This window comes from Procambarus clarkii, chromosome 47 (assembly GCF_040958095.1).
Source record: "Procambarus clarkii isolate CNS0578487 chromosome 47, FALCON_Pclarkii_2.0, whole genome shotgun sequence".
Classification (NCBI taxonomy): Eukaryota; Metazoa; Arthropoda; class Malacostraca; order Decapoda; family Cambaridae; genus Procambarus; species Procambarus clarkii.
In genome coordinates, this window is record NC_091196.1 from 16071198 (window position 1) to 16098697 (window position 27500).

Here is a 27500-nt window from a genome sequence, read left to right on the forward strand (position 1 = left end):
AACATTTTTAGACCTGGGGTAATTTCCCGCTGATCATTTACATAAATTCATAAACATTTTTATATTAATTAACAATTAATTATTTACACAAATTAATCTACATTTTTAGGCATTACTACAATTTAAATACATAACTTTCCCTCAAAATTATATTTCAGTTACTAAAAACATTAACAATATATAATTTTAACAAATTATAAATACTAGAACAGAAAATATCCGTCTCTGTTTGTGCAAGGATAGAGGCCAGATGCCTGGGGCTAGTCTCACCCAACTATTCAGAGGGAATAGTTACGGGTATAGGACAGCCATAGCTCTGTCGAGGTCGGCCTAAGTTCAATGCATTAAGAAATATTAGCATTTAAAGTGAGCCCTTAACCTGGTAAGATTCATGGAGCCGTATGAAACGTTTGGTGTGATTCCCCTAGAGTTTCTAGTCATGATAACCTATATCTAAATGGAAATGTGTGTGTTTGAGGGAGGATGATGGGTGAGGGAAGAGAGAGAAGGAGGATGGGCTCAAGAGTGACAATGTGGGAAGTGAGAGGGAAGAGAGGGATGTGGGAAGGTCGGAATAGGAGAGAGGGCAGGATAGGGAGGGTGGGTGAGGGACAGACACTCCCAGCCACCGTCACCTGGGTACCCACTCACCCTGTCTGTGTGTGTGTGTGTGTGTGTTTACTATTTGTGCCTGCAGAATCGAGCTCTTGAACCCCACCTTTCTAACCACAGTTAGAAAGGTCTAACCACTTCCATAACTGTAAAGTTATGGAAATGGGATTAGGTGGCCTAACTGATTAGATACGACCTAACGTTTAGGGAGCATAACCAAGCAAATATTGCGTCAGCCAAAAAAATGATAGGATGGATTACGAGAACTTTCAAATCCAGGGATCCCATCACAATGGTTGTACTCTTCAGATCACTTGTGTTGTCCCGTCTTGAGTACTGCTCAGTGCTCACTTCCCCCTTCAGAGCAGGAGAGATTGCTGAAATAGAGGGAATACAGAGAACATATACGGCACGCATAGACGCAATAAAGCACCTAGATTATTGGGATCGTCTCAAAGCTCTCCAAATGTACTCACTAGAAAGAAGACGAGAGAGATATCAAATAATATACACCTGGAAGATACTGGAGGGCCAAGTACCAAATCTACACAATAAATTAACAACATATTGAAGTGAACGATATGGAAGAAAATGCAGAATAGAACCAGTGAAGAGCAGGGGTGTCATAGGCACAATCAGAGAACACTGTATAAACATCACAGGTCCGCAGTTGTTCAAAATCCTCCCAGCGAGCATAAGAAATATTGCCGGAACAACCGTGGACATCTTCAAGAGGAAACTAGATTTATTCCTCCAAGGAGTGCCGGACCAACCGGGCTGTGGTGGGTATGTGGGCCTGCAATCCGCTCCAAGCAACAGCCTAGTAGACCAAACTCACAAGTCAAGCCTGGCCTCGGGCCGGGCTTGGGGATTAGAACTCCCAGAACCCCATCAACCAGGTAACCAGGTATCAACCAAGTGACAGGAGACCAAAGGGACAGTACACAATGAAGGGGAACAGCCTACCTGTGACGACGCGAGAAAGAGACCTGGGCGTGGACGTAACAGCAGCGTACTCTACACTGACAAAAGTTAGAACATCATTCAGAAACCTAAGTAAGGAGGCACTTAGGGCGCTTTACACTGCCTACGTGAGACAAGTCTAAATTGTGCAGCCCTAGGTGCAAAATATAATCTCTCTCTTTCTCCTGTTTTTAAACCAAGACCAGGGTTCATTAGGGCTGTCAAATGACATACGTACCTAGTGAAACTGCAAGCCACAGCTGTTATCCTAACTCAGCTCATCTGAAGCCTGCTCCTAGACACTCATCTATTTCACAAGATTTTTATTTGGGTCATTAGGAATAAAGTTGATTCAGAACTGAGCAACAATCATATAAGGAACATGAAAGCGTCTTAACAACCGTGTGTCAGAGCCTTCGTGTGATTGGTCGACTTGATTCAAGTTCAAGTAAGTTTATTGGATACTAAAACACAGCTCAAGAGGATAGAGAAGCTTGTGATAGTTCTCCCAGCCTCTATTTAAGGACCCTTAAGGGGGCTCACAAACCCATACACTATGCAAATCATATTTTCCATTTCGCATTCCAATTGTATACTGGTTTACTGTGACGGGGTGGTATGTATACTGGTATACTGTGTTATGGTAGTATGTATACTGGTATACTGTGATATGGAAATATATATACTAGTTTACTGTGACATGATAGTATGTATACTGCATTTCACAGTTCAATAGTATACCGTACCTACACCTGCCATTTCTTATTTTGGTTGACTAAACAAGGTTGGAGAACGATTGATTGATGAAGATTAAGCCACCCAGAAGGTGGCACGGGCATGAATAGCCCGTAAGTGGTGGCCCTTTTGAGCCATTACCAGTATCAAGAGCTGATACTGGAGATCTGTGGAGGTGCGACTGCACCCTGCGTGCCGGGAGATGTCTCCCGTAGGTTGGAGAAGGTACAAAATGAGGCCATGAGAATAATCTTAGCATGCCCGAGACATGATATAACTGAGGTAATGAGGATGGGGCTGAACTTATTGAGGATAGAATTCCAGAGATTAATGTCGTTTCGGCGATTAGATTAATGAGAGGCGGGGGAAGTAATGAATTAATCATCTCACGTCAAAATGTGGAATGATATGAACAATGTATTTACGGGCTATTCATGCCCGTGCCACCTTTTGGGTGGCTTTATCTTTATCAATCAACAATGTATCTTCAAGTAAGAGAACATATATGTGAGCCTTATGTTTAAATGTTGCAAAGTATGATGTCTTTCATGAATGTGTTACATTGTTAAAGAAACAATTAATATTACATGTGGCTGTCCGCGTGGCTCAGTGGTAAATCACTCGCCCGGCGCTTCGCGAGCGCTTTGGCCTGGGTTCGTATCCTGGCCGGGGAGGATTAACTGGGCGCCAATCCTTAACTGTAGCCTCTGTTCACCCAGCAATGAATGGGTATGTGGCTGTTAAACAATTTAGCGGGTCCCATTCCGGGGGAAAATTAGGATTGAGCAACTGCCGGAAGCACTATGCGTGCTAGTGGCTTTACAACCATGTAAGAACTCTTGTAAGAACACTACTATGGGAGGAAAGTAACGTAGATGTTTAGTGATTATTTCCTCCATTTTCTTTCATAACGAGTTTTCAGATTCTGAACTTTGTCTCTGAGTCAGAGTCCTATAGCCCTATAGTCCTATTGAATCCTTCTCTATTGTAATAGAGAAGCAATAGTGGTGAGACACCAGCCCGTTTTCGCACTTGCTTATAGTCACTATCTTGCTTATGAATAAGTGCATATGTGACATACTAATTTATTGTGGATACTTGAGTTTACCTGAAAGCTGAATAGAAAACCCCAACCTAACCTTCTTAGTATGTTAAGATATTACAATTAGTGCTGAACCTTTACCTATACTGATATTACAGTTTTATATAAATAATAAAACAAAACTAAAATATTTAAATAAATTGTAAAGCAACTCAGTATATTGTCAATTTTTGTATAAAATCTGTATTGTTTAATAAAACTGAGAGGAAAAGTTAGTGCCTTGAAAAAAATATGGCTTGGAATGTCACATATGTATTTATTGATAAGCGAAATAGTGACTATACGCAATAAGTCATATATGTGCTGTCTTGTGCGAGAGCGGGTTGGAGACACGCACACACTCCCAACTTTAAAAGCTAAAAGCACTACAATCACCTTCTGTGGTTGATTGTTCAATAAATCACTGAATTATATATTTAACAGATCTCTCACCCTGTCCATGGAGAACAGAAGTAATAATGAAAATAAATAAAAACAAAATAAAAAATAAATCCCAGCATTATAACAGCACTTCTTGTTCAACACCTGAAGACCCGCTACACTCAGGGGTAATGCTAGTCTTCTGCTTGATGGGGTTCTGGGAGTTCTTCTACTCCCCAAGCCCGGCCTCGACTTGTGAGAGTTTGGTCCACCAGGCTGTTGCTTGGAGCTGCCCGCAGGCCCACATACCCACCATAGCCCGGCTGAAAAGGAAATTCTCTTAGAAAACAGTCCAGTTTTCTGTTGAAGATGTCTACGGTTGTTCCGACAATATTTCTAATAGTTGCTGGGAGGGTGTTGAACAACCGCGGACCTCTGATGTTTATACAGTGTTCTCTGATTGTGCCTATGGCACCTCTGCTCTTCACTGGTTCAATCCTGTATTTCTTCCATATCGTTCACTCCAGTACGTTGTTATTTTAGTGTGGAGATTTGGGACCTGACCCTCCAGTGTTTTCCACGTGTATATTATTTGGTATCTCTCTCGTCTCCTTTCTAGAGAGTACATTTGGAGAGCTTTGAGACGATCCCAATAATTTAGGTGTTTTATCTCGTCTATGCGTGCCGTATATGTTCTCTGTATTCCCTCTATTTCAACAATCTCTCCTGCTCTGAAGGGGGGAAGTGAGTACTGAGCAGTACTCAAGACGGGACAACACAAGTGACTTGAAGAGTACAACCATTGTGATGGGATCCCTGGATTTGAAAGTTCTCGTAATCCATCCGATCATTTTTCTGGCTGACGCAATACTTGCTTGGTTATGCTCCCTAAACGTTAGGTCGTCAGACATCATTATTCCCAAATCCTTGACATGCTGTTTTCCTACTATGGGAAGATTCGATTGTGTTTTGTACCCTGTATTATGTTTCAGATCCTCATTTTTGCCGTACCTGAGTACCTGAAATTTATCACTGTTAAACATCATGTTATTTTCTGCTGCCCAATCGAAAACTTTGTTGATATCTGCTTGTAATTTTTCAATGTCTTCAGCAGAGGTAATTTTCATGTTGATTTTTGTGTCATCTGCAAAGGATGACACGAAGCTGTGACTTGTATTTTTATCTATACCTGATACGAGAATAAGGAACAGTAGCGGTGCAATGACTGTACCTTGAGGTACGGAGCTTTTAACTGCGCTTGGACTCGATTTTATTTGATTGACTGTTACTCACTGTGTTCTGTTCGACAGGAAATTGAGTATCCAGCGTCCTACTTTACCAGTTATTCCCATTGATCTCATTTTGTGTGCTATCACCCCATGGTCACATTTGTCGAACGCCTTTGCAAAGTCTGTGTATACAACATCTGCATTTTGCTTTTCTTCTAGAGCTTCTGTGATTTTGTCATAGTGGTTGAGTAACTGTGACAGGCAGGATCTTCCCGCTCTAAATCCATGTTGTCCTGGGTTGTGTAGCTCATTATTTTCCATAAAACTAGAAATTTGATTCCTAATAACTCTTTCAAACACTTTCATTATGTGCGATGTTAGTGCAACTGGTCTATAAATTTTTGCCAAGGCTTTACTACCCTCCTTGTGCAGAGGAGCTATATCTGCAGATTTAAGTGCTGCCGGTATCTCCCCCCTGTATCCAGGTTCTTTCTCCATATTACGCTGAGTGCTCTCGCTACTGGTACTTTACATTTCTTTATGAATATTGAATTCCACGAGTCACACAACGCACGAGTAACTGCCCATGCACTCAGGAGCTGAGTGCATGGGCATATTGTCAACTTCACAATGTCTCAACTATGACTTCAACTTCTAACGTTGTAAACCATTTTTCGCTAACTTTTGTTTCAATATTTTCCACCACCCGGAGTTGAACACTGCCATCATTAGTGGATAGTTGCTTTTCCAGAGACTCTTCCTTATGTGATCCTCTATCCTCTTCCTTACTTTCTTCCCCTCTGTTTCACTCCTCATTTCACCTTCACTCTGCTCCCCATTGGGAGCCGGTCGGCCGAGCGGACAGCACGCTGGACTTGTGATCCTGTGGTCCTGGGATCGATCCCAGGCGCCGGCGAGAAACAATAGGCAGAGTTTCTTTCACCCTATGCCCCTGTTACCTAGCAGTAAAATAGGTACCTGGGTGTTAGTCAGCTGTCACGGGCTGCTTCCTGGGGGTGGAGGCCTGGTCGAGGACCGGGCCGCGGGGACACTAAAAAAGCCCCGAAATCATCTCAAGAAGAGATAACCCCATCTGTTTGCCATAGTTAATATTTATAAAGCTTCAATCCTCTTGTTCAGCTTGTGGAGATATCCTGAGATCTATGTACCGGCTCAGACTCCACGACCCCGCCCAGCACCTCCTCCTTCCCAACGACCCTGCCCAGCACCTCCCCACGACCCTGCCCAGCACCTCCCCACGACGCTTGCCTTTCTCCCAAATGTTGGTCGTTGTCTCTCTACTGTTTCTTCCTTGTTGCTGCTGTACGACCTGCCTTCCTTGGGGGCCCCGTTCACCCTGGTCGTGGGTGCCGGGCTGGACTCTCACACGGAGGTCTCATGGGACATAGAGAGGAACCACCAGTGAGAATGTCTCGACAACTACAGCAAGATGACATGAATTTGACTTTATGTTCAGTCTTGACTCTACACTCTGGTGAGTGCCGCTTCCTAACACCCCTAACCTTTGACCCTTAACATCCGGGGTCAAACTGGCACTCTGTCCCCAACGGAAACACTTTATGCATAGTGTGGGCTCCTTAATATAGTTGGTCACTTTCCTGCTCGCACTTTCAAAGGTTCACAGAGCTACAGAGGTCCAAGATGCACAGAGCTACAGAGGTCCAAGATGCACAGAGCTACAGAGGTCCAAGATGCACCAGTCCTCCACCAAGGCTGGGATAGAACTGTGATTGACTTGATCTCCTGTGTATCAAGTGTCCTTCTCTCTGTCCCCTGTCCCCCCTTCTCTCTCTCTCTCCCTCTCCCTCTCCCCCTCCCTCTCCCTCCCTCTCTCTCTCTCCTTCCCCCCCCCTCTCTCTCTCTCCCTCCCTCTCTCTCTCCCTCTCCCTCTCCCTCTCTCCCTCTCTCTCTCACCCCTCCCGCCCCAACGGGCTCCACAAGTCCTTCATAACATAGACTGTTTTCCTTATTAATGTCCGTGTTACCCTTCCTCCCCCCCCCCCTGACCTCTCACTAGCCATCCCTCCTGCCTAGCCCGGCTCTAATCCCTCTCCCCTTCCTCCGCTCCCCTCAAATTATAAGCTGTTCGGTCCGTAATGAGAGGTCCAACGAGGCTGTTAATGGAAGCTGAAACCCAGCCTGTAATTATGTACGCCAAGCTCTCTCTGTCATAATCAACAGCTTCGGTGTGTACACAACTCGGCCTAATATGTGACCGCTTCAGGAAGCGGTCCTGTAGACGGTCCAGGAGGAGGAGGAGGAGGAGGAGGAGGCAAGGAGAGCTTCCTCTGGATGCAGAAGATTACCGCCTTAAGCCTCAAGTTTTACAAAGGTACTTAATTGGATCAAGGAAATCCTGCAGATGTTTTTTTTTCCCCTCAAGGCAAAATATTGCAGCAACTTAGCGACGTGTGTTTTGTCTGTGTGTGTGTTCCCTACACGAGCGGACGGCTCGGCTGAGTCTAGCTGTGTGCTGGTGTCTGCTGGTCTGAGTGACTGACTCACTGTGTCTGCTGGTCTGAGTGACTGACTCACTGTGTCTGCTGGTCTGAGTGACTGACTCACTGTGTCTGCTGGTCTGAGTGACTGACTCACTGTGTCTGCTGGTCTGAGTGACTGACTCACTGTGTCTGCTGGTCTGAGTGACTGACTCACTGTGTCTGCTGGTCTGAGTGACTGACTCACTGTGTCTGCTGGTCTGAGTGACTGACTCACTGTGTCTGCTGGTCTGAGTGACTGACTCACTGTGTCTGCTGGTCTGAGTGACTGACTCACTGTGTCTGCTGGTCTGAGTGACTGACTCACTGTGTCTGCTGGTCTGAGCATTTTAAGGATAAAGTTTGTTGTTTTTGTTTACTGTTAATCTATATTTATGTAGTACTTGATGAAGCTGAAGTTAACTGTGTACCAGAGCCTTCATATAGTTAGTCGACTCTCTCTCTCTCTCTCTCTCTCTCTCTCTCTCTCTCTCTCTCTGTCTCTCTCTCTCTCTCTCTCTCTCTCTCTCTCTCTCTCTCTCTCTCTCTCTGTCTCTCTCTCTCTCTCTCTCTCTCTCTCTCTCTCTGTCTCTCTCTCTCTCTCTCTCTCTCTGTCTCTCTCTCTCTCTCTCTCTCTCTGTCTCTCTCTCTCTCTCTCTCTCTCTGTCTCTCTCTCTCTCTCTCTCTCTCTCTCTCTCTCTCTCTCTCTCTCTCTCTCTCTCTCTCTCTCTCTCTCTCTCTCTCTCTCTCCCCACCTCACCTGCTGCTCTTAACTGAGAGGCTTCTCACTGGTTGATACCTGCTTGATACCTGGTTGATGGGGTTCTGGGAGTTCTTCTACTGCCCAAGCCCGGCCCGAGGCCAGGCTTGACTTGTGAGAGTTTGGTCCACCAGGCTGTTGCTTGGAGCGGCCCGCAGGCCCACATACCCACCACAGCCCGGTTGATCCGGCACTCCTTGGAGGAATAAATCTAGTTTCCTCTTGAAGATGTCCACGGTTGTTCCGGCAGATCTTTGACTAGTGTGGCAAACCTCTCATTTCTCCCCTCTGCCACGTCAAATATACGACCGTTTAGCCTAACCAGGAACGTCTGAACCCGACCAGCTCACCTAACCTATTGAGGCTGATGCGTATAAGACCTTTCTTTCCCAAGTCCGTCGAATTTTGAGCGGATTGGTGGCATGCGTCAGGAATTGTGGACGTGTTAAGTGAGAGGACAGGTTAATCATTTGGCGGAAGAGTTGCTGGAGAGAGCGATTGGGCTCGCTACGCTGCACACTTACGCAGGAGGGAGGAGGGACTCCTGGTCTTCACTTACTGCAACCCATCACAGTCAGCTTAAACAAATGACGCTCTTCCCGCGGGATAAACTGTCACACCCATATACCTGAAATCCTTGGACTGTATCCATAATCCTTGCACTGTATCCATAATCCCTGCACTGTATCCATAATCCTTGCATTGTAGCCATAATCCTTGCACTGTATCCATAATCCTTGCACTGTATCCATAATCCTTGCACTGTATCCATAATCCCTGCACTGTATCCATAATCCCTGCACTGTATCCATAATCCTTGCACTGTATCCATAATCCCTGCACTGTATCCATAATCCTTGCACTGTATCCATAATCCCTGCACTGTATCCATAATCCTTGCACTGTATCCATAATCCCTGCACTGTATCCATAATCCCTGCATTGTAGCCATAATCCTTGCACTGTATCCATAATCCTTGCACTGTATCCATAATCCTTGCACTGTATCCATAATCCTTGCACTGTATCCACATTTCGCTTTCAGTAGATAAACGACATATGAGATTAAGAAACAAGTTGTGTATTGTGAGGACTAATAATAAACAGCAGCTCCCCTATGACTCTGTAATATCCCCATTGGTCAAACTATTATGTATTAGCGATAAGACCTACCATTAACGTATGATGACTTACTGTAAATATGTAGCTCTTGTAATTGCACTTTCTATGTAACTAGCTGACATTGTATCTATAAGGTGTGAAGGATAGATGAAATTGTTTATGTAATAATCTAAGATGAGGTCTGATAAAGACCTTTTGTGCCCTCTGTAATGTTTTTGCGCTACCGCTCACAGGATGAGTATGGGGTGCACAATAAACTAGCGGCCTTCGGCGGCAACAATTCAAATCCCATACTGGTGCTGCCATGTGCTGCACAGTGGCGAGTTTTAATACTACTTGATCAAAGGTTTATGTACTCACCTAGTTGTGCTTGCGGGGGGGTTGAGCTCTGGCTCTTTGGTCCCGCCTCTCAACTGTCAATCAACAGGTGTACAGGTTCCTGAGTCTACTGGGCTCTATCATATCTACACTTGAAACTGTGTATGGAGTCAGCCTCCACCACATCACTGCCTAATGCATTCCATTTGTCAACCACTCTGACACTGAAAAAGTTCTTTCTAACGTCTCTGTGGCTCATCTGGGTACTAAGTTTCCACCTGTGTCCCCTTGTTCGTGTCCCACCCGTGCTGAAATTTGTCTTTGTCCACCCTGTCAATTTCCCTGAGAATTTTGTAGGTGGTTATCATGTCTCCCCTTACTCTTCTGTTTTCCAGGGACGTGAGGTTCAGCTCCCTTAGCCTTTCCTCGTAGCTCATACCTCTCAGTTCTGGGACTAATCTGGCGGCATACCTCTGAATCTTCTCTAACTTTGTCTTGTGTTTAACTAGATATGGACTCCAGGCTGGCGCTGCATATTCCAACATTGGTCTGACATAAGTGGTATACAGGGTCTTGAACGATTCCTTACACAAGTTTCTAAAGGCAGTTCTTATACTGGCCAGTCTTGCATATGCTGCTGATGATATCTTTTTGATGTGTGCCTCTGGGGACAGGTTCGGTGTGATATCAACCCCCAGATCTTTCACTCTACTTGACTCTTGCAGGATTTCACCTCCCAGATGGTACCTTGTGTTCAGGTTTCCTTCTTCCATTCGCCTAATTTAAAAAAAAAAAAATTGTTAAAGAGTTGAACTTTAGCAGCCATTTTCTACACCATTCCTCCAGTTCGTCCAGGTCGTCCTGTAGTCTCTGTCTATCTTCATCTGTCTTGATTCTGCAATTTTTGCATCATCAGCAAACTTTTTATAATTTTAATTTTAATAAGAATAATTTGCTGATGATGCAAAGAATAATTTTTGCATCATTAGCAAACATTGAGAGGAATGAGTCTATTCCCTCTGGAAGATCATTTACATATATTAGAAACAGGATGGGTCCACGTACAGAGCCCTGTGGGACTCCGCTGGTGACATCTCGCCACTCTGATGGCTCCCCCTCACCGTTACTCGCTGTTGCCTGTTGCTTAGATACTCCCTTACTCACTGGAGCACCTTACCGTTTACTCCTGCTGTTTTGTAACAGCCTTTTATGGCGTACTGTGTCAAAGGCTTTCTGACAGTTCAAGAAAATGCAATCTGCCCACCCTTCTCTTTCTTGCCTAATTTGTGTTGCTTAATCTTAGAACTCTATTAAACCTGTGAAGCACGATTTACCATCCCTGAACCCATGTTGGTGGTGCGTTACAAAGCTGTTTCCCTCCAGATGCTCTACGAGCCTTTTTCTCACGATCTTCTCCAACACCTTGCATGGTATACAAGTTAGGGAAACTGGCCTGTAGTTCAGTGCCTCTTGCCTGTCACCCTTTTTGTATATTGGGACCACGTTAGCTGTCTTCCAACTTTCCGATAGGTCTCCGGTTTCCGGTGACCTGTTATACACCATAGAGAGTGGCACACTTAGTGCTTCTGCACCGTCCTTTAGTATCCATGGTGAGATTCTGTCAGGCCCAACAGCCTTTGTCACATCCAGCTCCAGCAGACACCTTTTGACCTCATCACTAGTGAGGTCAAAATCCTCCAAGGTTGCTTGGTTTGCCTCATTTAGTGCAGGGGCTTCTCCTTGTTCCTCTGTGAAGATACCCATATTGTGAAGATATCCATATTGTGAAGATATCCTTATTGTGAAGATATCCATATTGTGAAGACACTATATCATACGATACCCACATGACTGGTGAGGATATCATGGCCTCACCATCCTTGTCGACCAATCAGCAACTTGCTGGCCTGGCGGGACGGACCGAGGCAGCCAATGGGGTGCGTAGTTACCTTAATGAGAGGTCGTTTGTGGGTAGCGAGGCGGGTACTCAGCCGCACGGGAGAGTCCTGGAGAACACTGTATTGTGCGGGTACCAGACACCCGCACCTGGTAGTGTGGGGTGCGAGTACCAGATACCCGCGCCTGGTAGTGTGGGGTGCGAGTACCAGATACCCGCACCTGGTAGTGTGGGGTGCGGGTACCAGATACCCGCGCCTGGTAGTGTGGGGTGCGAGTACCAGATACCCGCGCCTGGTAGTGTGTGGTGCGGGTACCAGATACCCGCACCTGGTAGTGTGGGGTGCGGGTACCAGATACCCGCGCCTGGTAGTGTGGGGTGCGGGTACCAGATACCCGCGCCTGGTAGTGTGGGGTGCGAGTACCAGATACCCGCGCCTGGTAGTGTGGGGTGCGGGTACCAGATACCCGCGCCTGGTAGTGTGGGGTGCGAGTACCAGATACCCGCGCCTGGTAGTGTGGGGTGCGGGTACCACACACCCGCTCTGGCTCTCCGCTCTGAACTCTGGCTCTTTGGTCCCGCCTCTCAACCGTCAATCAACTGGTGTACAGGTTCCTGAGCCTATTGGGCTCTATCATATCTACATTTGAAACTGTGTATGGAGTCAGCCTCCTCCACATCACTGCCTAATGCATTCCATTTACTAACTACTCTGACACTAAAAAAGTTCTTTCTAATGTCTCTGTGGCTCATTTGGGTACTCAGTTTCCACCTGTGTCCCCTTGTGCGTGTGCCACCAGTGTCAAATAATTCATCCTTGTCTACCCTGTCAATTCCCCTGAGAATCTTGTATGTTGTAATCATGTCTCCCCGAGCTCTTCTGTCTTCCATTGTCGTAAGGTGCATTTCCCGCAGCCTTTCCTCATAACTCATTCCTCTTAGTTCTGGGACTAGCCTAGTGGCATATCTCTAACAGGACCAGGTGATAGGACGAGTTCTATTCCTTGTAAATGTAGGAGTAGATGGTGGCAGCGTCTACCCTTCTTCCTCTCCTAGTAGTGTCTACCTTTGTGCAGACGACGAGTCACTATAACGCGGCTGAAGATATGGTGACTGATATGATGATCTTCACACACCAGAAGATGTTGTTGCTCGAGAGAACAGAGGAACATGCAGGCAGCTGAGCCACACTCACTCACACACACACACACACACACACACACACACACACACACACACACACACACACACACACACACACACACACACACACACACACCATACACACACACCATACACACACACACACACACACACACACACACACACACACACACACACACACACACACACACAGGCGGGATCCAAGAGTCAATGCTCGATCCTGCAGACACAACTAGGTGAGTACACACACACACACACACACACACACACACACACACACACACACACACACACACACACACACACACACACACACACACACACACACACCATACACACACACCACACACACACACACACACACACACACACAGCTGGAGCACAACAGCTGGTAAGAGGGACAGTTCACCGCTGGTTGCTTTGTATAAGTTATAAATAGAGGTTCTCCCTCCTCTATATAAACATGTTCCAGGTAGAGTGAGGGGTATTTAGCAGTGCCTCCCCTCAGTGCCTCTCCCCTCAGTGCCTCTCCCCTCAGTGCCTCTCCCCTTGCTGGGAGAGGGCCAGCTACAACGGGAAGCTCCTTACGACTTCTTATGTGTTTATCTAAGGGGAATGGACCTCTTTCTCCCCTCACCTCTAACGCGTTCCCTTCCCCATAATGACTGTTCCCCTTAGAAGCTCTCCCCTTATTGACTCTTCCCTTAGTAACTCTTCCCTTATCTGACTGTTCCCTTATTTGCTGTCTCATTCCCTTATCGTTTTCCAGTATATTCACCTTTCCTTTTTCATATGCTAGTGACTTGGTTGTTCACTGTTCATTTTCCTTCTCTCTGCGTTCATTTAATGTATTCGTTCCTGGTCTTGAAGTACCTGTATCTGTTTGACCTTTGACCTTTGACCTCGGCGTTTCCTCTACTCCCTCCTGCTCTTTGGTTTTTATTCTTGGCACTGTCTATTGAACCTTCGGTTCTCTATTGAACTTTGGGATGTCTATTGAACTTTGGGATGTCTATTGAACTTTGGGTTGTCTATTGCACCTTGGATTGTCTACTGAACCTTGGGTTGTCTATTGCACCTTGGGTTGTTTATTGAACCTTGGGTTGTCTATTGAGCTTTGGATTGTCTACTGAACCTTGGGTTGTCATATTCTCTTCTACCTTTTTAGCCTATTCTTGATATGAATCTCTCTTCTGCTTCTTTATGTGTTTAAAGTAGATATCATAAGGAAAAAAAGGGAAAACAAACCACGCTCGCTCACTCACACACGCACACACACACACACACACACACACAATCACACACACACACACACACACACACACACACACACACACACACACACACACACACACACACACACACACACACACACATGCAAGCTGATGGAGAAGATTGTGCGAAGAAAGCTAGTGGAACATCTGGAGCGAAGGAACTTTGTAACATAGCATCAACATGGGTTCAGGGATGGCAGGTCCTGCCTCACAGGGTTACTTGAATTCTACGACCAGGCAACACAAAATAAGGCAAGAAAGAGAAGGGTGGGCAGACTGCATATTTTTGGATTGTCAGAAAGCCTTTGACACAGTGCCACACAAGAGGCTAGTGAAAAAGCTGGAGATGCAGGTTGGAGTGAAAGGGAAGGTACTCCATTGGATAAAGGAGTACCTAAGCAACAGAAGACAGCGAGTCAGTGTGAGGGGTGAGGTCTCAGATTGGAGAGACGTTACCAGTGGAGTCCCGCAGGGGTCAGTCCTTGGACCTATACTGTTTCTGATATATGTAAATGATCTCCCAGAGGGTATAGAATCATTCCTCTCATTGTTTGCTGATGATGCAAAAATTATGAGGAGGATTAAGACAGAGGAAGATAGTATGAAGCTACAAGATGACCTAGACAAACTGAATGAATAGTTCAACAAATGGCTTCTAAAATTCAACCAGAGTAAATGTAAGGCAATGAAACTAGGCGGTGGAAACAGGAGGCCAGACACAGGATACAGAATGCGAGATGAAGTCCTTCATGATACGGACAGAGAGAAAGATCTAGGAGTTGATATCACACCAAACTTGTCTCCTGAAGCCCACATAAAAAGAATAACATCTGCGGCATATGCGAGGCTGGCTAACATCAGAACAGCCTTCAGGAACCTTTGCAAGGAATCATTCAGAACCTTGTATACCACATATGTAAGACCAATCCTGGAGTATGCGGCCCCAGCATGGAGCCCGTACCTTGTCAAGCACAAGGCGAAGCTGGAAAAAGTTCAGAGGTATGCCACTAGGCTAGTCCCAGAACTAAGAGGCATGAGTTACGAAGAAAGGCTGCGAGAAATGCACCTCACGACACTAGAAGGCAGAAGAGTAAGGGGAGACATGATCAATACCTACAAAATTTTCAGAGGGAACTGACAGGGTAGATAAATTATTTAACACGGATGATACGCGAACAAGGGGACACAGGTGGAAACAGAGTATCCAAATGAGCCAGAGGGACGTAAGATAGAACTTTTTCAGTGTCAGAGTGGTTGACAAATGGCATGCACTAGGAAGTGATGTGGTGGAGGCTGACTCCATACACAGTTTCAAATGTAGATATGATAGAGCCCAGTAGACTCAGGAACCTGTACACCAGTTGATTGACAGTTGAGAGGCGGGACCAAAGAGCCAGAGCTCAACCCCCACAAGCACAACTAGGGGAGTACAACACCTGGGCCAGGAAGCGCTTGTTACACTAACAATGGTAAAGAACGAAGCCCTCGACAACTCGGAATCGTGAGCGTCCTAGATTTTCTGCCGTGCTGAATTGACCTCAATGTTGACAATTACTGAAGGCAATGGTTAGAGCACTATCTGTTGTCCCAGCTGTGGACACCGTTGTCCCAGCTGTGGACACCGTTGTCCCAGCTGTGGACACCGTTGTCCCAGCTGTGGACACCGTTGTCTCAGCTGTGGACACCGTTGTCTCAGCTGTGGACACCGTAGTCCCAGCTGTGGACACCGTTGTCCCAGCTGTGGACACCGTAGTCCCAGCTGTGGACACCGTTGTCCCAGCTGTGGACACCGTTGTCCCAGCTGTGGACACCGTTGTCCCAGATGTGGACACAGTTGTCCCAGATGTGGACACCGTTGTCCCAGCTGTGGACACCGTTGTCCCAGCTGTGGACACCGTTGTCTCAGCTGTGGACACCGTTGTCCCAGCTGTGGACACCGTTGTCCCAGCTGTGGACATGTTGTCCCAGCTGTGGACACCGTTGTCCCAGATGTGGACACAGTTGTCCCAGATGTGGACACCGTTGTCCCAGCTGTGGACACCGTAGTCCCAGCTGTGGACACCGTTGTCCCAGCTGTGGACACCGTTGTCCCAGCTGTGGACACCGTTGTCTCAGCTGTGGACACCGTTGTCTCAGCTGTGGACACCGTTGTCCCAGCTGTGGACACCGTTGTCCCAGCTGTGGACACCGTTGTCCCAGATGTGGACACAGTTGTCCCAGATGTGGACACCATTGTCCCAGCTGTGGATACCGTTGTCCCAGCTGTGGACACCGTTGTCCCAGTTGTGGACACAGTTGTCCCAGATGTGGACACCGTTGTCCCAGCTGTGGACACGTTGTCCCAGCTGTGGACACCGTTGTCCCAGATGTGGACACCGTTGTCCCAGATGTGGACACAGTTGTCCCAGATGTGGACACCGTTGTCCCAGCTGTGGACACCGTTGTCCCAGCTGTGGACACCGTTGTCCCAGCTGTGGACACCGTTGTCCCAGCTGTGGACACCGTTGTCCCAGCTGTGGACACCGTTGTCCCAGCTGTGGACACCGTTGTCCCAGCTGTGGACACGTTGTCCCAGCTGTGGACACGTTGTCCCAGTTGGTGACACGTTGTCCCAGCTGTGGACACCGTTGTCTCAGCTGTGGACACTGTTGTCCCAGCTGTGGACACCGTTGTCCCAGTTGTGGACACGTTGTCCCAGTTGTGGACACGTTGTCCCAGCTGTGGACACGTTGTCCCAGCTGTGGACACGTTGTCCCAGCTGTGGACACCGTTGTCCCAGTTGTGGACACAGTTGCGTTATAACAGGTCACATTAATTAAATGCCTTTGCCCTGATATTCACACAACGTTGCTCTGTTTTTGTCAGAGTGGTTGGGCAACTGCTAAGGACAGGATCTTGGTGTTGGGTCTACTTTCCTATTTTCTACCTGCTGTTGATTCCGGGGGCTCAACGTCCCCGCGGCCCGGTCTCTCTGACCGGGACTCCTGGTTGGTTGATACCTGGTTGATGAGGTTCTGAGAGTTCTTCTACTCCCCAAGCCCGGCCCGAGGCCAGGCTTGACATGTGATAACTTGGTCCAACAGGCTTTTCCTTGGAGCGGTCCGCAGGCCCACATATCCACTACAGCCCGGTTGGTCCGACACTTCTTGCAAGAATTTATCAAAGTGCCTCTTGGAGACATCCACCTTTGTTCCAGCAATATTTCTAATGCTTGCTGGGAGGGTGTTGAACAGCTGTGGACCTCTGATGTTCAGTGTTCTCTGATTGTGTCTATGGCACCTCTACTCCTTATTGGTTGTATTTCCTTCCGTACCTTTCGCTCCATTATGTTGTTATTCTACTGTGTAAATTTTGGACCTGACCCTCCAGTATCTTCCATGTATATATTATTTGATACCTTTCTCGACTCCTTTCCAGAGAGTACATTTGGAGAGCTTTGAGACGGCCCCAATAATTCAGACGTTTTATAGTTACCAAGCGTACCGTATATGTTCTCTGTATTCCCTCTAATTCAGAGAGCTCTCCTGCTCTGAAATGTGAAGCGAGTACCGAGCCCGAGCAGTACTCAAGACGGGACAACATCAGTGATTTAAGTAGTATTACCATTGCTGTGGGATCTCTGGATGTGAACGTTCTCATAATCCATCCTATCATGTTCCTGGCCGCCGCCGCTATATTTGATCCGTTATGTTCACTAAATATCAGGTCGTCAGATATCATAATTTCCAGATCTTTTACATGTTGCTTTCCTTCTATGAGTAGGTCTGATGGTGTCCTGTACCCTGTGTCCTGTACCCTGTGTCCTATACCCTGTATCCTGTACCCTTGTGTCCTGTACCCTGTATCCTGTGTTTCGTTTAACTTCCTCGTTTTCACCATACCTCAGTACCTGTAACTTGTCACCGTTAAACATCATGTTATTTTCAGTTACCCAGTCGAAGACATAATTAATATCTGCCTACAGTTTTTCAGGGCAGAAAAAATAAGATCTTATTCTTAAGATTCTTAAGATTCTTATTCTTAAAATAAGATCTTATAAGATCTAAAAAATAAGATCTTATAAGAAAACTTATAAAAAATAAGTTTGCCTACAGAGTAAATGGTCATGATTTTTGTATCATCTGCAAAGGTGACACGAAGCTGTGACAAGTATTTTTGTCTATATACGAGATAAGAATGAGAAATAGCAGCGATGCAAGGACTGTGCCCCGGGGTACAGAGCTTTTCACTGCACTTGGGCTCGATCTTATTTGACTGACCGTCACTCTCTGCATTCTGTTTGACAGAAAGTTGAAAATCCAACGCCCCACTTTACCCGTTATTCCTGTTGATCTCATTGTATGGGCTATTACCCCATGGTCACATTTGTCGAACGCCTTTGCAAAGTCTGTGTATACAACTTCTGCATTTTGCTTTTCTTCTAAAGCTTCTGTGATTTTGTCATAGTGGTTGAGTAACTGTGACAGACAGGATCTTCCCGCTCTAAATCCATGTTGTCCTGGGTTGTGTAATTCATTATTTTCAATAAAACTAGAAATTTGCTCTTTAATCCTTCCTCCAAATTTTGTATTATTTGTGATGTTAGTACTGGTTAGTGATGTACAACTGGTTTATACATTTTTGCCACAGCTTTATTTCCTCCCTTGTGCAGTTGAGCTGTTTGCTGATTTAAGTGGTGCCCTTGTATCCCAAGCTTGTATCCCAAGCTTGTATCCCAAGCTCTTTGTCCATATTACGCTGAGCGCTCGCGATACTGGTACGTGTGACCTAATTAACATCAGACTGTAGGGTTGCTATGTGCAACCCTACAGTCTATATACTGATCTACTGTCTATATACTGATCTATATACTGCTCTATACTGTCTACTGTGATCATAATCCTAGCCTCATGTGTAAAATATGATAGTGTACTATAGTTTACATCCTTGCCTATGTCTGTTATAAGGAGGTGGTGAGGTATAGGGGAGATGGTAGAGGTACTGGGAATCATGGTAGAAAATATAAATCTAATTATTATTCTAATATACAAACCGCCAGAAGCAACAGTTGAACTCACTGAACAGACACACAAAATAGAGACTATTCCTGATAACCCAGCAAACCCAGTACCAGATATTATCATCATTGGAGACTTCAATCTACCCAGTTTACAATGGAGAACAGTAAACAATAACATTATAGCAGGAAGTCAACCTGGAAATAACCAACCACAGGTCAGAGAACTACAGAGATTCTGTGACAAATTCTCGCTCAGTCAGCAGATTACAGAACCAACTAGGAACGAGAACACGCTGGACCTGATATTCACGAACAATGAGGAGCTAATCAGAGACATTACTGTCTCAGACACTACGTACTCGGACCACAAGCTCATTGAAGTGCAAACTAACATTAATAACGGTAGTAGGCCCAAGAGAAACAGCAAGTGAGAAGGGTTATTCAATAAATTCAATTTTAATAATAAGAGGATAGACTGGGAGAAAATAAACAGGGAACTTACAAACATTCAATGGGAAACTGTTCTAAGTAATAAAATCCTACACAAGGAATAGAAAAACTGACTTCTGAAGCATATGAAGTCTGTCTGTAACATGTTCCTTTGAGGAAAGGCAGAAAGAGGTCCAATGTAGAAAGAGAACGCAGACGACACTACAAAAGAGGAAAAAAAATAACGGAAATGCTTAAGCAGACACGACTTTCCCTACAAAGAAGGAATAATTTAAACATGGAAATTGTAGAAATCAAATAGAGACTGAAGCATTCATATCAGACTGAAGAAAGGCAACTAGAACAGAAAGTAATTTAAGAAATAAAGAAAAAAACTAAATATTTCTTCACACATGCGAAATCAGAAGCAAAAACCACTGCCAGTATTGGACCTATTCGCACTAGTGAAGGTTCATACACGGAGGATGACAAAGAAATTTGTGAAATCCTAAAAAAGCAGTATGAGGACATGTTTAGCACTCCAAGAAAAAACACCATGAAAGTGGAAGATCAGGACAACTTCTTTATACTTGATATCCCTACCCCTGTAAATATAACTGATATCAACACGAGCGTGGTAGCTTTTGAAAGGGAAATTGACAACATGCGTATGCACTCGGCCCCGGGTCCAGACTCATGGAATTCAATTTTTATAAGGAAATGCAAGATGCCAGTAGCACAGGCACTCAGTATAGTGTGGAGGAAGAGCTTGGACACGGGGGAGATACCAGATGCACTTAAAGTAGCAGACATTGCCTCCTCCCCCCCCCCCCCCCCACACAAGTGCAAAGGAGGGAGCAAAGCATTGGCAAAGAATTATAGACCAGTTGCACTAACGTCCCACATAATAAAAGTATTTGAGAGAGTGGTCAGGAGTCAGGTCACTAGTTTCATGGAAACTAATGACCTCCACAACAAAGGCCAACATGGAGTTACAGTCAAACATTAAAACATCGAGTCCAAGCGCAGTTAAAAGCTCTGTACCTCAGGGTACAGTCCTTGCACCACTGCTGTTCCTTATTCTTATATCAGATACAGACACAAATGCAAGTCACAGCATCGTATCATCCTTTGCAGATGACACAAAAATCAGCATGAAAATTACTTTTGTTTAAGACATTGAAAAACTACAAGCAGATATTAATAAAGTTTTCGACTGGGCAGCAGACCATAACATGATGTTTAACAGTGATAAATTCCAGGTACTCAGGTACGGTAAAATGAGGACCTTAAACATAATACAGGGTACAAAACACAGTCAAATTTGCCCATAGTAGAAAAGCAACATGTCAAGGATTTGGGAATAATGATGTCTGACGACCTAACGTTTAAGGAGCATAACCAAGCAAATATTGCGTCAGCCTGGAAAAATGATCGGATGGATTACGAGAACTTTCAAATCCAGGGATCCCGTCACAATGGTTGTTCTGTTCAAATTACTTGTGTTGTCCCGTCTTGAGTACTGCTCAGTACTCACTTCCCCTTTCAGACCAGGAGAGTCAGGTATATCAAATAATATACACATGGAAAATACTGGAAGGCCAAGTCCCAAATCTACACAGTAAAATAACAACGTACTGGAGTGAACGATATGGAAGAAAATGTAGAATAGAACCAGTGAAGAGCAGAGGTGCCATAGGCACAATCAGAGAACACTGTATAAACATCAAAGGTCCGCGGCTGTTAAACATCCTCCCAGCGAGCATCAGAAATACTGCCGGAACAACCGTGGACATCTTCAGGAGAAAACTAGATATAGCTTCCTCCAAGGAGTGCCGGACCAACCGGGCTGTGGTGGATATGTTGGCCTGCGGGCCGCTCCAAGCAACAGCCTGGTGGACCAAACTCTCACAAGTCAAGCCTGGCCTCGGGCCGGGCTTGGGGAGTAGAAGAACCCCCAGAACCTCATCAAGCAGGAAGGATACGAAAAAATACTGGAGCAAGCACAGTATCTTGAGGGACTCTGCTCTTCACGGTGGATGATCCGGAATTTACTTTGTTGACTATTACACTCTGGGTTCCTTACGAACTTCTTGATGAATATAGAACTTCAAGAATCCTAGTGTAGAGTGGATAAAACTGGGGATTTGATCCCTAATAGCCATCTCAAAGACCTTAAAAGTGCATGACGGAAGGGCGACCAAGCAACCTTATTTTACCAAAGCTTTGCCAGGTCATGTGCTGAGTGGGACTTACATCTGCTGTTTGAAATGCCTCTTGTGCAGGATGATGCTGTCATGCTGAGGACGACGTTCATGAAGCTATCGTAGTCTATTCCCTGGAAACACAAACCGAAACAGTCTCTATTTTCCGCTTGTTACAACTTGTAATAAAGTTGTTACATCTTGGCTTAACGTGTTTATGACGTATTAGAACGTTGTTACAACTTGCTATATTGGTTGTTATAACTGGTTAGGTGGTGTTAAAACTTGTTCGAACGTTGTACCAACGTCGTAGTTTCGGTGTGTGTTTGGCGGGTTGTCTATTGAAGAGTCGGTTACCTTGTGTTCTGTGTTCGAGCCTCCACTTGTAAGTATAGGTGAAGTTTTCAAGTTGTTAACCAACCATCCAGAACAAATAAAGGGAGCCGGTCGGCCGAACGGACAGCACGCTGGACTTGTGATCCTGGATTCGATCCCAGGCGCCGGGGAGAAACAATGGGCAGAGTTTCGTTTACACTATGCCTATGTTACCTAGCAGTAAAATAGGTACCTGGGTGTTAGTCAGCTGTCACGGGCTGCTTCCTGGGGGTGGAGGCCTGGTCGAGAACCGGGCCGCGGGGACACTAAAGCCCCGAAATCATCTCAAGATAACGTGTTCATGGTGTAACTATACAAGGGAAATAGTATACATATTAGTAATAATGAATGACATACAGGAAATATGGTAAACAGTATACATGGAGAGCATACACCAGCGGGGGGATAGGAGGAGGGGACGGCTCAGCTGCGGCCCTAGTATACACTAGCGGGGGGATAGGAGGAGGGGACGGCTCAGCTGCGGCTCTAGTATACACTAGCGGGGGGATAGGAGGAGGGGACGGCTCAGCTGCGGCTCTAGTATACACTAGCGGGGGGATAGGAGGAGGGGACGGCTCAGCTGCGGCTCTAGTATACACTAGCGGGAGGATAGGAGGAGGGGATGGCTCAGCTGCGGCTCTAGTATACACTAGCGGGAGGATAGGAGGAGGGGACGGCTCAGCTGCGGCTCTAGTATACACTAGCGGGAGGATAGGAGGAGGGGACGGCTCAGCTGCGGCTCTAGTATACACTAGCGGGAGGATAGGAGGAGGGGACGGCTCAGCTGCGGCTCTAGTATACACCAGCGGGAGGATAGGAGGAGGGGACGGCTCAGCTGCGGCTCTAGTATACACCAGCGGGGGATAGGAGGAGGGGACGGCTCAGCTGCGGCTCTAGTATACACCAGCGGCGGGATAGGAGGAGGGGATGGCTCAGCTGCGGCTCTAGTATACACTAGCGGCGGGATAGGAGGAGGGGACGGCTCAGCTGCGGCTCTAGTATACACTAGCGGCGGGATAGAAGGAGGGGACGGCTCAGCTACGGCTCTAGTATACAATAGCGGCGGGATAGGAGGAGGGGACGGCTCAGCTGCGGCTCTAGTATACACTAGCGGCGGGATAGGAGGAGGGGACGGCTCAGCTACGGCTCTAGTATACACTAGCGGCGGGATAGGAGGAGGGGACGGCTCAGCTGCGGCTCTAGTATACACTAGCGGCGGGATAGGAGGAGGGGACGGCTCAGCTGCGGCTCTAGTATACACTAGCGGCGGGATAGGAGGAGGGGACGGCTCAGCTGCGGCTCTAGTATACACTAGCGGCGGGATAGGAGGAGGGGACGGCTCAGCTGCGGCTCTAGTATACACTAGCGGCGGGATAGGAGGAGGGGACGGCTCAGCTGCGGCTCTAGTATACACCAGCGGCGGGATAGGAGGAGGGGACGGCTCAGCTGCGGCTCTAGTATACACTAGCGGCGGGATAGGAGGAGGGGACGGCTCAGCTGCGGCTCTAGTATACACCAGCGGGGGGATAGGAGGAGGGGCGGCTCAGCTGCGGCTCTAGTATACACTAGCGGGAGGATAGGAGGAGGGGACGGCTCAGCTGCGGCTCTAGTATACACCAGCGGGGGGATAGGAGGAGGGGACGGCTCAGCTGCGGCCCTAGTATACACTAGCGGCGGGATAGGAGGAGGGGACGGCTCAGCTGCGGCTCTAGTATACACTAGCGGCGGGATAGGAGGAGGGGACGGCTCAGCTGCGGCTCTAGTATACACCAGCGGCGGGATAGAAGCAGGGGACGGCTCAGCTGCGGCTCTAGTATACACCAGCGGGAGGATAGGAGGAGGGGACGGCTCAGCTGCGGCTCTAGTATACACCAGCGGCGGGATAGGAGGAGGGGACGGCTCAGCTGCGGCTCTAGTATACACCAGCGGCGGGATAGGAGGAGGGGACGGCTCAGCTGCGGCTCTAGTATACACTAGCGGCGGGATAGGAGGAGGGGACGGCTCAGCTGCGGCTCTGATGGAACTCGATAAGTAATTTCCATCCACATCAAACTTTATAATTTTAGAGACTCTTAAATCACATTCTCAATAAGACCCGTGCATCATTGTGTCCGCCCACGCTGCCTGGCTCCGCCCACACCCACGCTGTCTGGCTCCGCCCACACCCACGCTGTCTGGCTGCGCCCACACCCACGCTGTCTGGCTCCGCCCACGCTGCCTGGCTCCGCCCACGCTGTCTGGCTCCGCCCACGATGCCTGGCTCCGCCCACACCCACGCTGCCTGGCTCCGCCCACACCCACGCTGTCTGGCTCCGCCCACGCTGTCTGACTCCGCCTACGCTGTCTGGCTCCGCCCACGCTGCCTGGCTCCGCCCACACCCACGCTGCCTGGCTCCGCCCACACCCACGCTGTCTGACTCCGCCCACGCTGCCTGGCTCCGCCCACACCCACGCTGTCTGACTCCGCCCACGCTGTCTGGCTCCGCCCACACCCACGCTGTCTGACTCCGCCCACGCTGTCTGGCTCCGCCCACACCCACGCTGCCTGGCTCCGCCCACACCCACGCTGTCTGACTCCGCCCACGCTGTCTGGCTCCGCCCACACCCACGCTGTCTGGCTCCGCCCACACCCACGCTGTCTGGCTCCGCCCACACCCACGCTGTCTGGCTCCACCCACGCTGTCTGGCTCCGCCCACGCTGCCTGGCTCCGCCCACACCCACGCTCTCTGGCTCCGCCCACGCTGTCTGGCTCCGCCCACACCCACGCTGCCTGGCTCCGCCCACACCCACGCTGTCTGACTCCGCCCACGCTGTCTGGCTCCACCCACGCTGTCTGGCTCCGCCCACGCTGCCTGGCTCCGCCCACACCCACGCTGTCTGACTCCGCCCATGCTGCCTGGCTCCGCCCACACCCACGCTGTCTGGCTCCGCCCACGCTGTCTGACTCCGCCCACGCTGTCTGACTCCGCCCACGCTGTCTGGCTCCGCCCACACCCACGCTGTCTGGCTCCGCCCACACCCACGCTGTCTGGCTCCGCCCACACCCACGTTGTCGGGCTCCGCCCACGCTGTCTGACTCCGCCCACGCTGTCTGACTCCGCCCACGCTGTCTGGCTCCGCCCACACCCACGCTGTCTGACTCCGCCCACACCCACGCTGTCTGGCTCCGCCCACACCCACGCTGTCTGGCTCCGCCCACACCCACGCTGTCTGGCTCCGCCCACACCCACGCTGTCTGACTCCGCCCACACCCACGCTGTCTGGCTCCGCCCACACCCACGCTGTCTGGCTCCGCCCACACCCACGCTGTCTGGCTCCGCCCACACCCACGCTGTCTGTCTCCGCCCACGCTGTCTGGCTCCGCCCACACCCACGCTGTCTGGCTCCGCCCACACCCACGCTGTCTGACTCTGTCCACGCTGTCTGGCTCCGCCCACACCCTCGCTGTCTGGCTCCGCCCACACCCACGCTGTCTGGCTCCGCCCACACCCACGCTGTCTGACTCCGTCCACGCTGTCTGGCTCCGCCCACACCCACGCTGTCTGACTCCGCCCACGCTGTCTGACTCCGCCCACGCTGTCTGGCTCCGCCCACACCCTCGCTGTCTGGCTCCGCCCACACCCCTCTCCCAGAAGCTATCTGGCTCCTCTACTCCATGCTACCTGGCTCATCATCCTGAGCCATCTGTGCCCTTCATCCATGTTATCCGGCTTCTCAATCTCAACCCCCCATGCTAGCCGGCTACTCCCCCCCCCCCCCAACCCTAAGGACCCCCCAACCCTCCGCCCCCCCCCCCAACCCTCCGGACCCCCCCAACCCTCCGGACCCCCCTCCCCCCAACCCTCCGGCCCCCCCCCCAACCCTCCGGACCCCCCAACCCTCCGGACCCCCCCCCCAACCCTCCGGACCCCCCCAACCCTCCGGACCCCCCCAACCCTCCGGACCCCCCCAACCCTCCGGACCCCCCAACCCTCCGGACCCCCCCCAACCCTCCGGACCCCCCCCCAACCCTCCGGACCCCCCCAACCCTCCGGACCCCCCCAACCATCCGGCCCCCCCTCCCCCAACCCTCCGGACCCCCCCAACCCTCCGGACCCCCCCAACCATCCGGCCCCCCCTCCCCCAACCCTCCGGACCCCCCCAACCCTCCGGACTCCCCCAACCCTCCGGACCCCCCAACCATCCGGCCCCCCCTCCCCAACCCTCCGGACTCCCCCAACCCTCCGGACCCCCCCAACCATCCGGCCCCCCCTCCCCCTACCCTCCGGACCCCCCCAACCCTCCGGAACCCCCCCCAACCCTCCGGACCCCCCTCCCCAACCCCCCGGACCCCCCCCCCAAACCTCCGGACACCCCCAACCCTCCGGACCCCCCAACCCTCCGGACCCCCCCAACCCTCCGGACACCTCCCCCCAACCCTCCGGACACCCCCCCCCCCCAACCCTCCGGACCCCCCCAACCCTCCGGACCCCCCCAACCATCCAGCCCCCCCTCCCCAACCCCCCGGACCCCCCCCCCCAAACCTCCGGACACCCCCAACCCTCCGGACCCCCCAACCCTCCGGACCCCCCCAACCCTCCGGACCCCCCCCCCCCAACCCTCCGGACCCCCCCAACCCTCCGGACCCCCCCCAACCATCCAGCCCCCCCTCCCCAACCCTCCGGACCCCCCCAACCCTCCGGACCCCCCCAACCATCCGGCCCCCCCTCCCCCAACCCTCCGGACCCACCCCAACCCTCCGGACCCCCCCAACCCTCCGGAGCCCCCTCCCCCCAACCCTCCGGACCCCCCCCCCCCAACCCTCCGGAGCCCCCTCCCCCCAACCCTCCGGACCCCCCCCAACCCTCCGGACCCCCCAACCCTCCGGACCCCCAACCAACCCTCCGGACCCCCCCCAACCCTCCGGACCCCCCCAACCCTCCGGACCCCCCCAACCATCCGGCCCCCCCCAACCCTCCGGACCCCCCCAACCCTCCGGAGCCCCCTCCCCCCAACCCTCCGGACCCCCCCAACCCTCCGGAGCCCCCTCCCCTCAACCCTCCGGACCCCCTTAACCCTCCGGAGCCCCCTCCCCCCAACCCTCCGGACCCCCCCAACCCTCCGGAGCCCCCTCCCCCAACCCTCCGGACCCCCCCAACCATCCGGCCCCCCCCAACCCTCCGGACCCCCCCAACCCTCCGGAGCCCGCTCCCCCCAACCCTCCGGACCCCCCCAACCCTCCGGAGCCCGCTCCCCCCAACCCTCCGGACCCCCCCAACCATCCGGCCCCCCACAACCTTCCGGCCCCACACTGGCCAGCTGGCCAGACTTCCCTTGTGAGTTCCCATAAGGAAATGAGGTTTGGAGGGAAAATTTCATTGATAGTTTTTAAGGATACGAGGTGACCCATGTAGCAGGGGGGGGGGGTCGGGTCCCCCCTCGGCCCGACAGTGGCCAGGGGTCGGGTCTCCCCTCGGCC

The 27500-nt window shown here is 49.9% G+C and overlaps 3 protein-coding genes across 3 annotated transcripts in view; 1 reads left to right on the forward strand and 2 right to left on the reverse strand.

The window, feature by feature from the left end:
- Positions 1-27500, reverse strand: part of LOC123749789 (protein O-mannosyl-transferase TMTC2) — a 918506-nt gene that overhangs the window by 759616 nt on the left and 131390 nt on the right. The gene's annotated exons all lie outside the window — the stretch shown is intronic.
- Positions 15598-16080, forward strand: LOC138350837 (uncharacterized). Its single transcript, XM_069302276.1, has one exon. The coding sequence runs from the start codon at positions 15598-15600 to the stop codon at positions 16078-16080; it is 483 nt and encodes a 160-aa protein (XP_069158377.1).
- Positions 24127-24933, reverse strand: LOC138350838 (uncharacterized). The gene has a single exon (XM_069302277.1). The coding sequence runs from the start codon at positions 24931-24933 to the stop codon at positions 24127-24129; it is 807 nt and encodes a 268-aa protein (XP_069158378.1).

Coding starts and splice junctions, on each gene's coding strand:
- LOC138350837 (XM_069302276.1), top strand. CDS start 15,598: ATGGTTAGAGCACTATCTGTTGTCCCAGCTGTGGACACCGTTGTCCCA.
- LOC138350838 (XM_069302277.1), bottom strand. CDS start 24,933: ATGGGCGGAGTCAGACAGCGTGGGTGTGGGCGGAGCCAGGCAGCGTGG.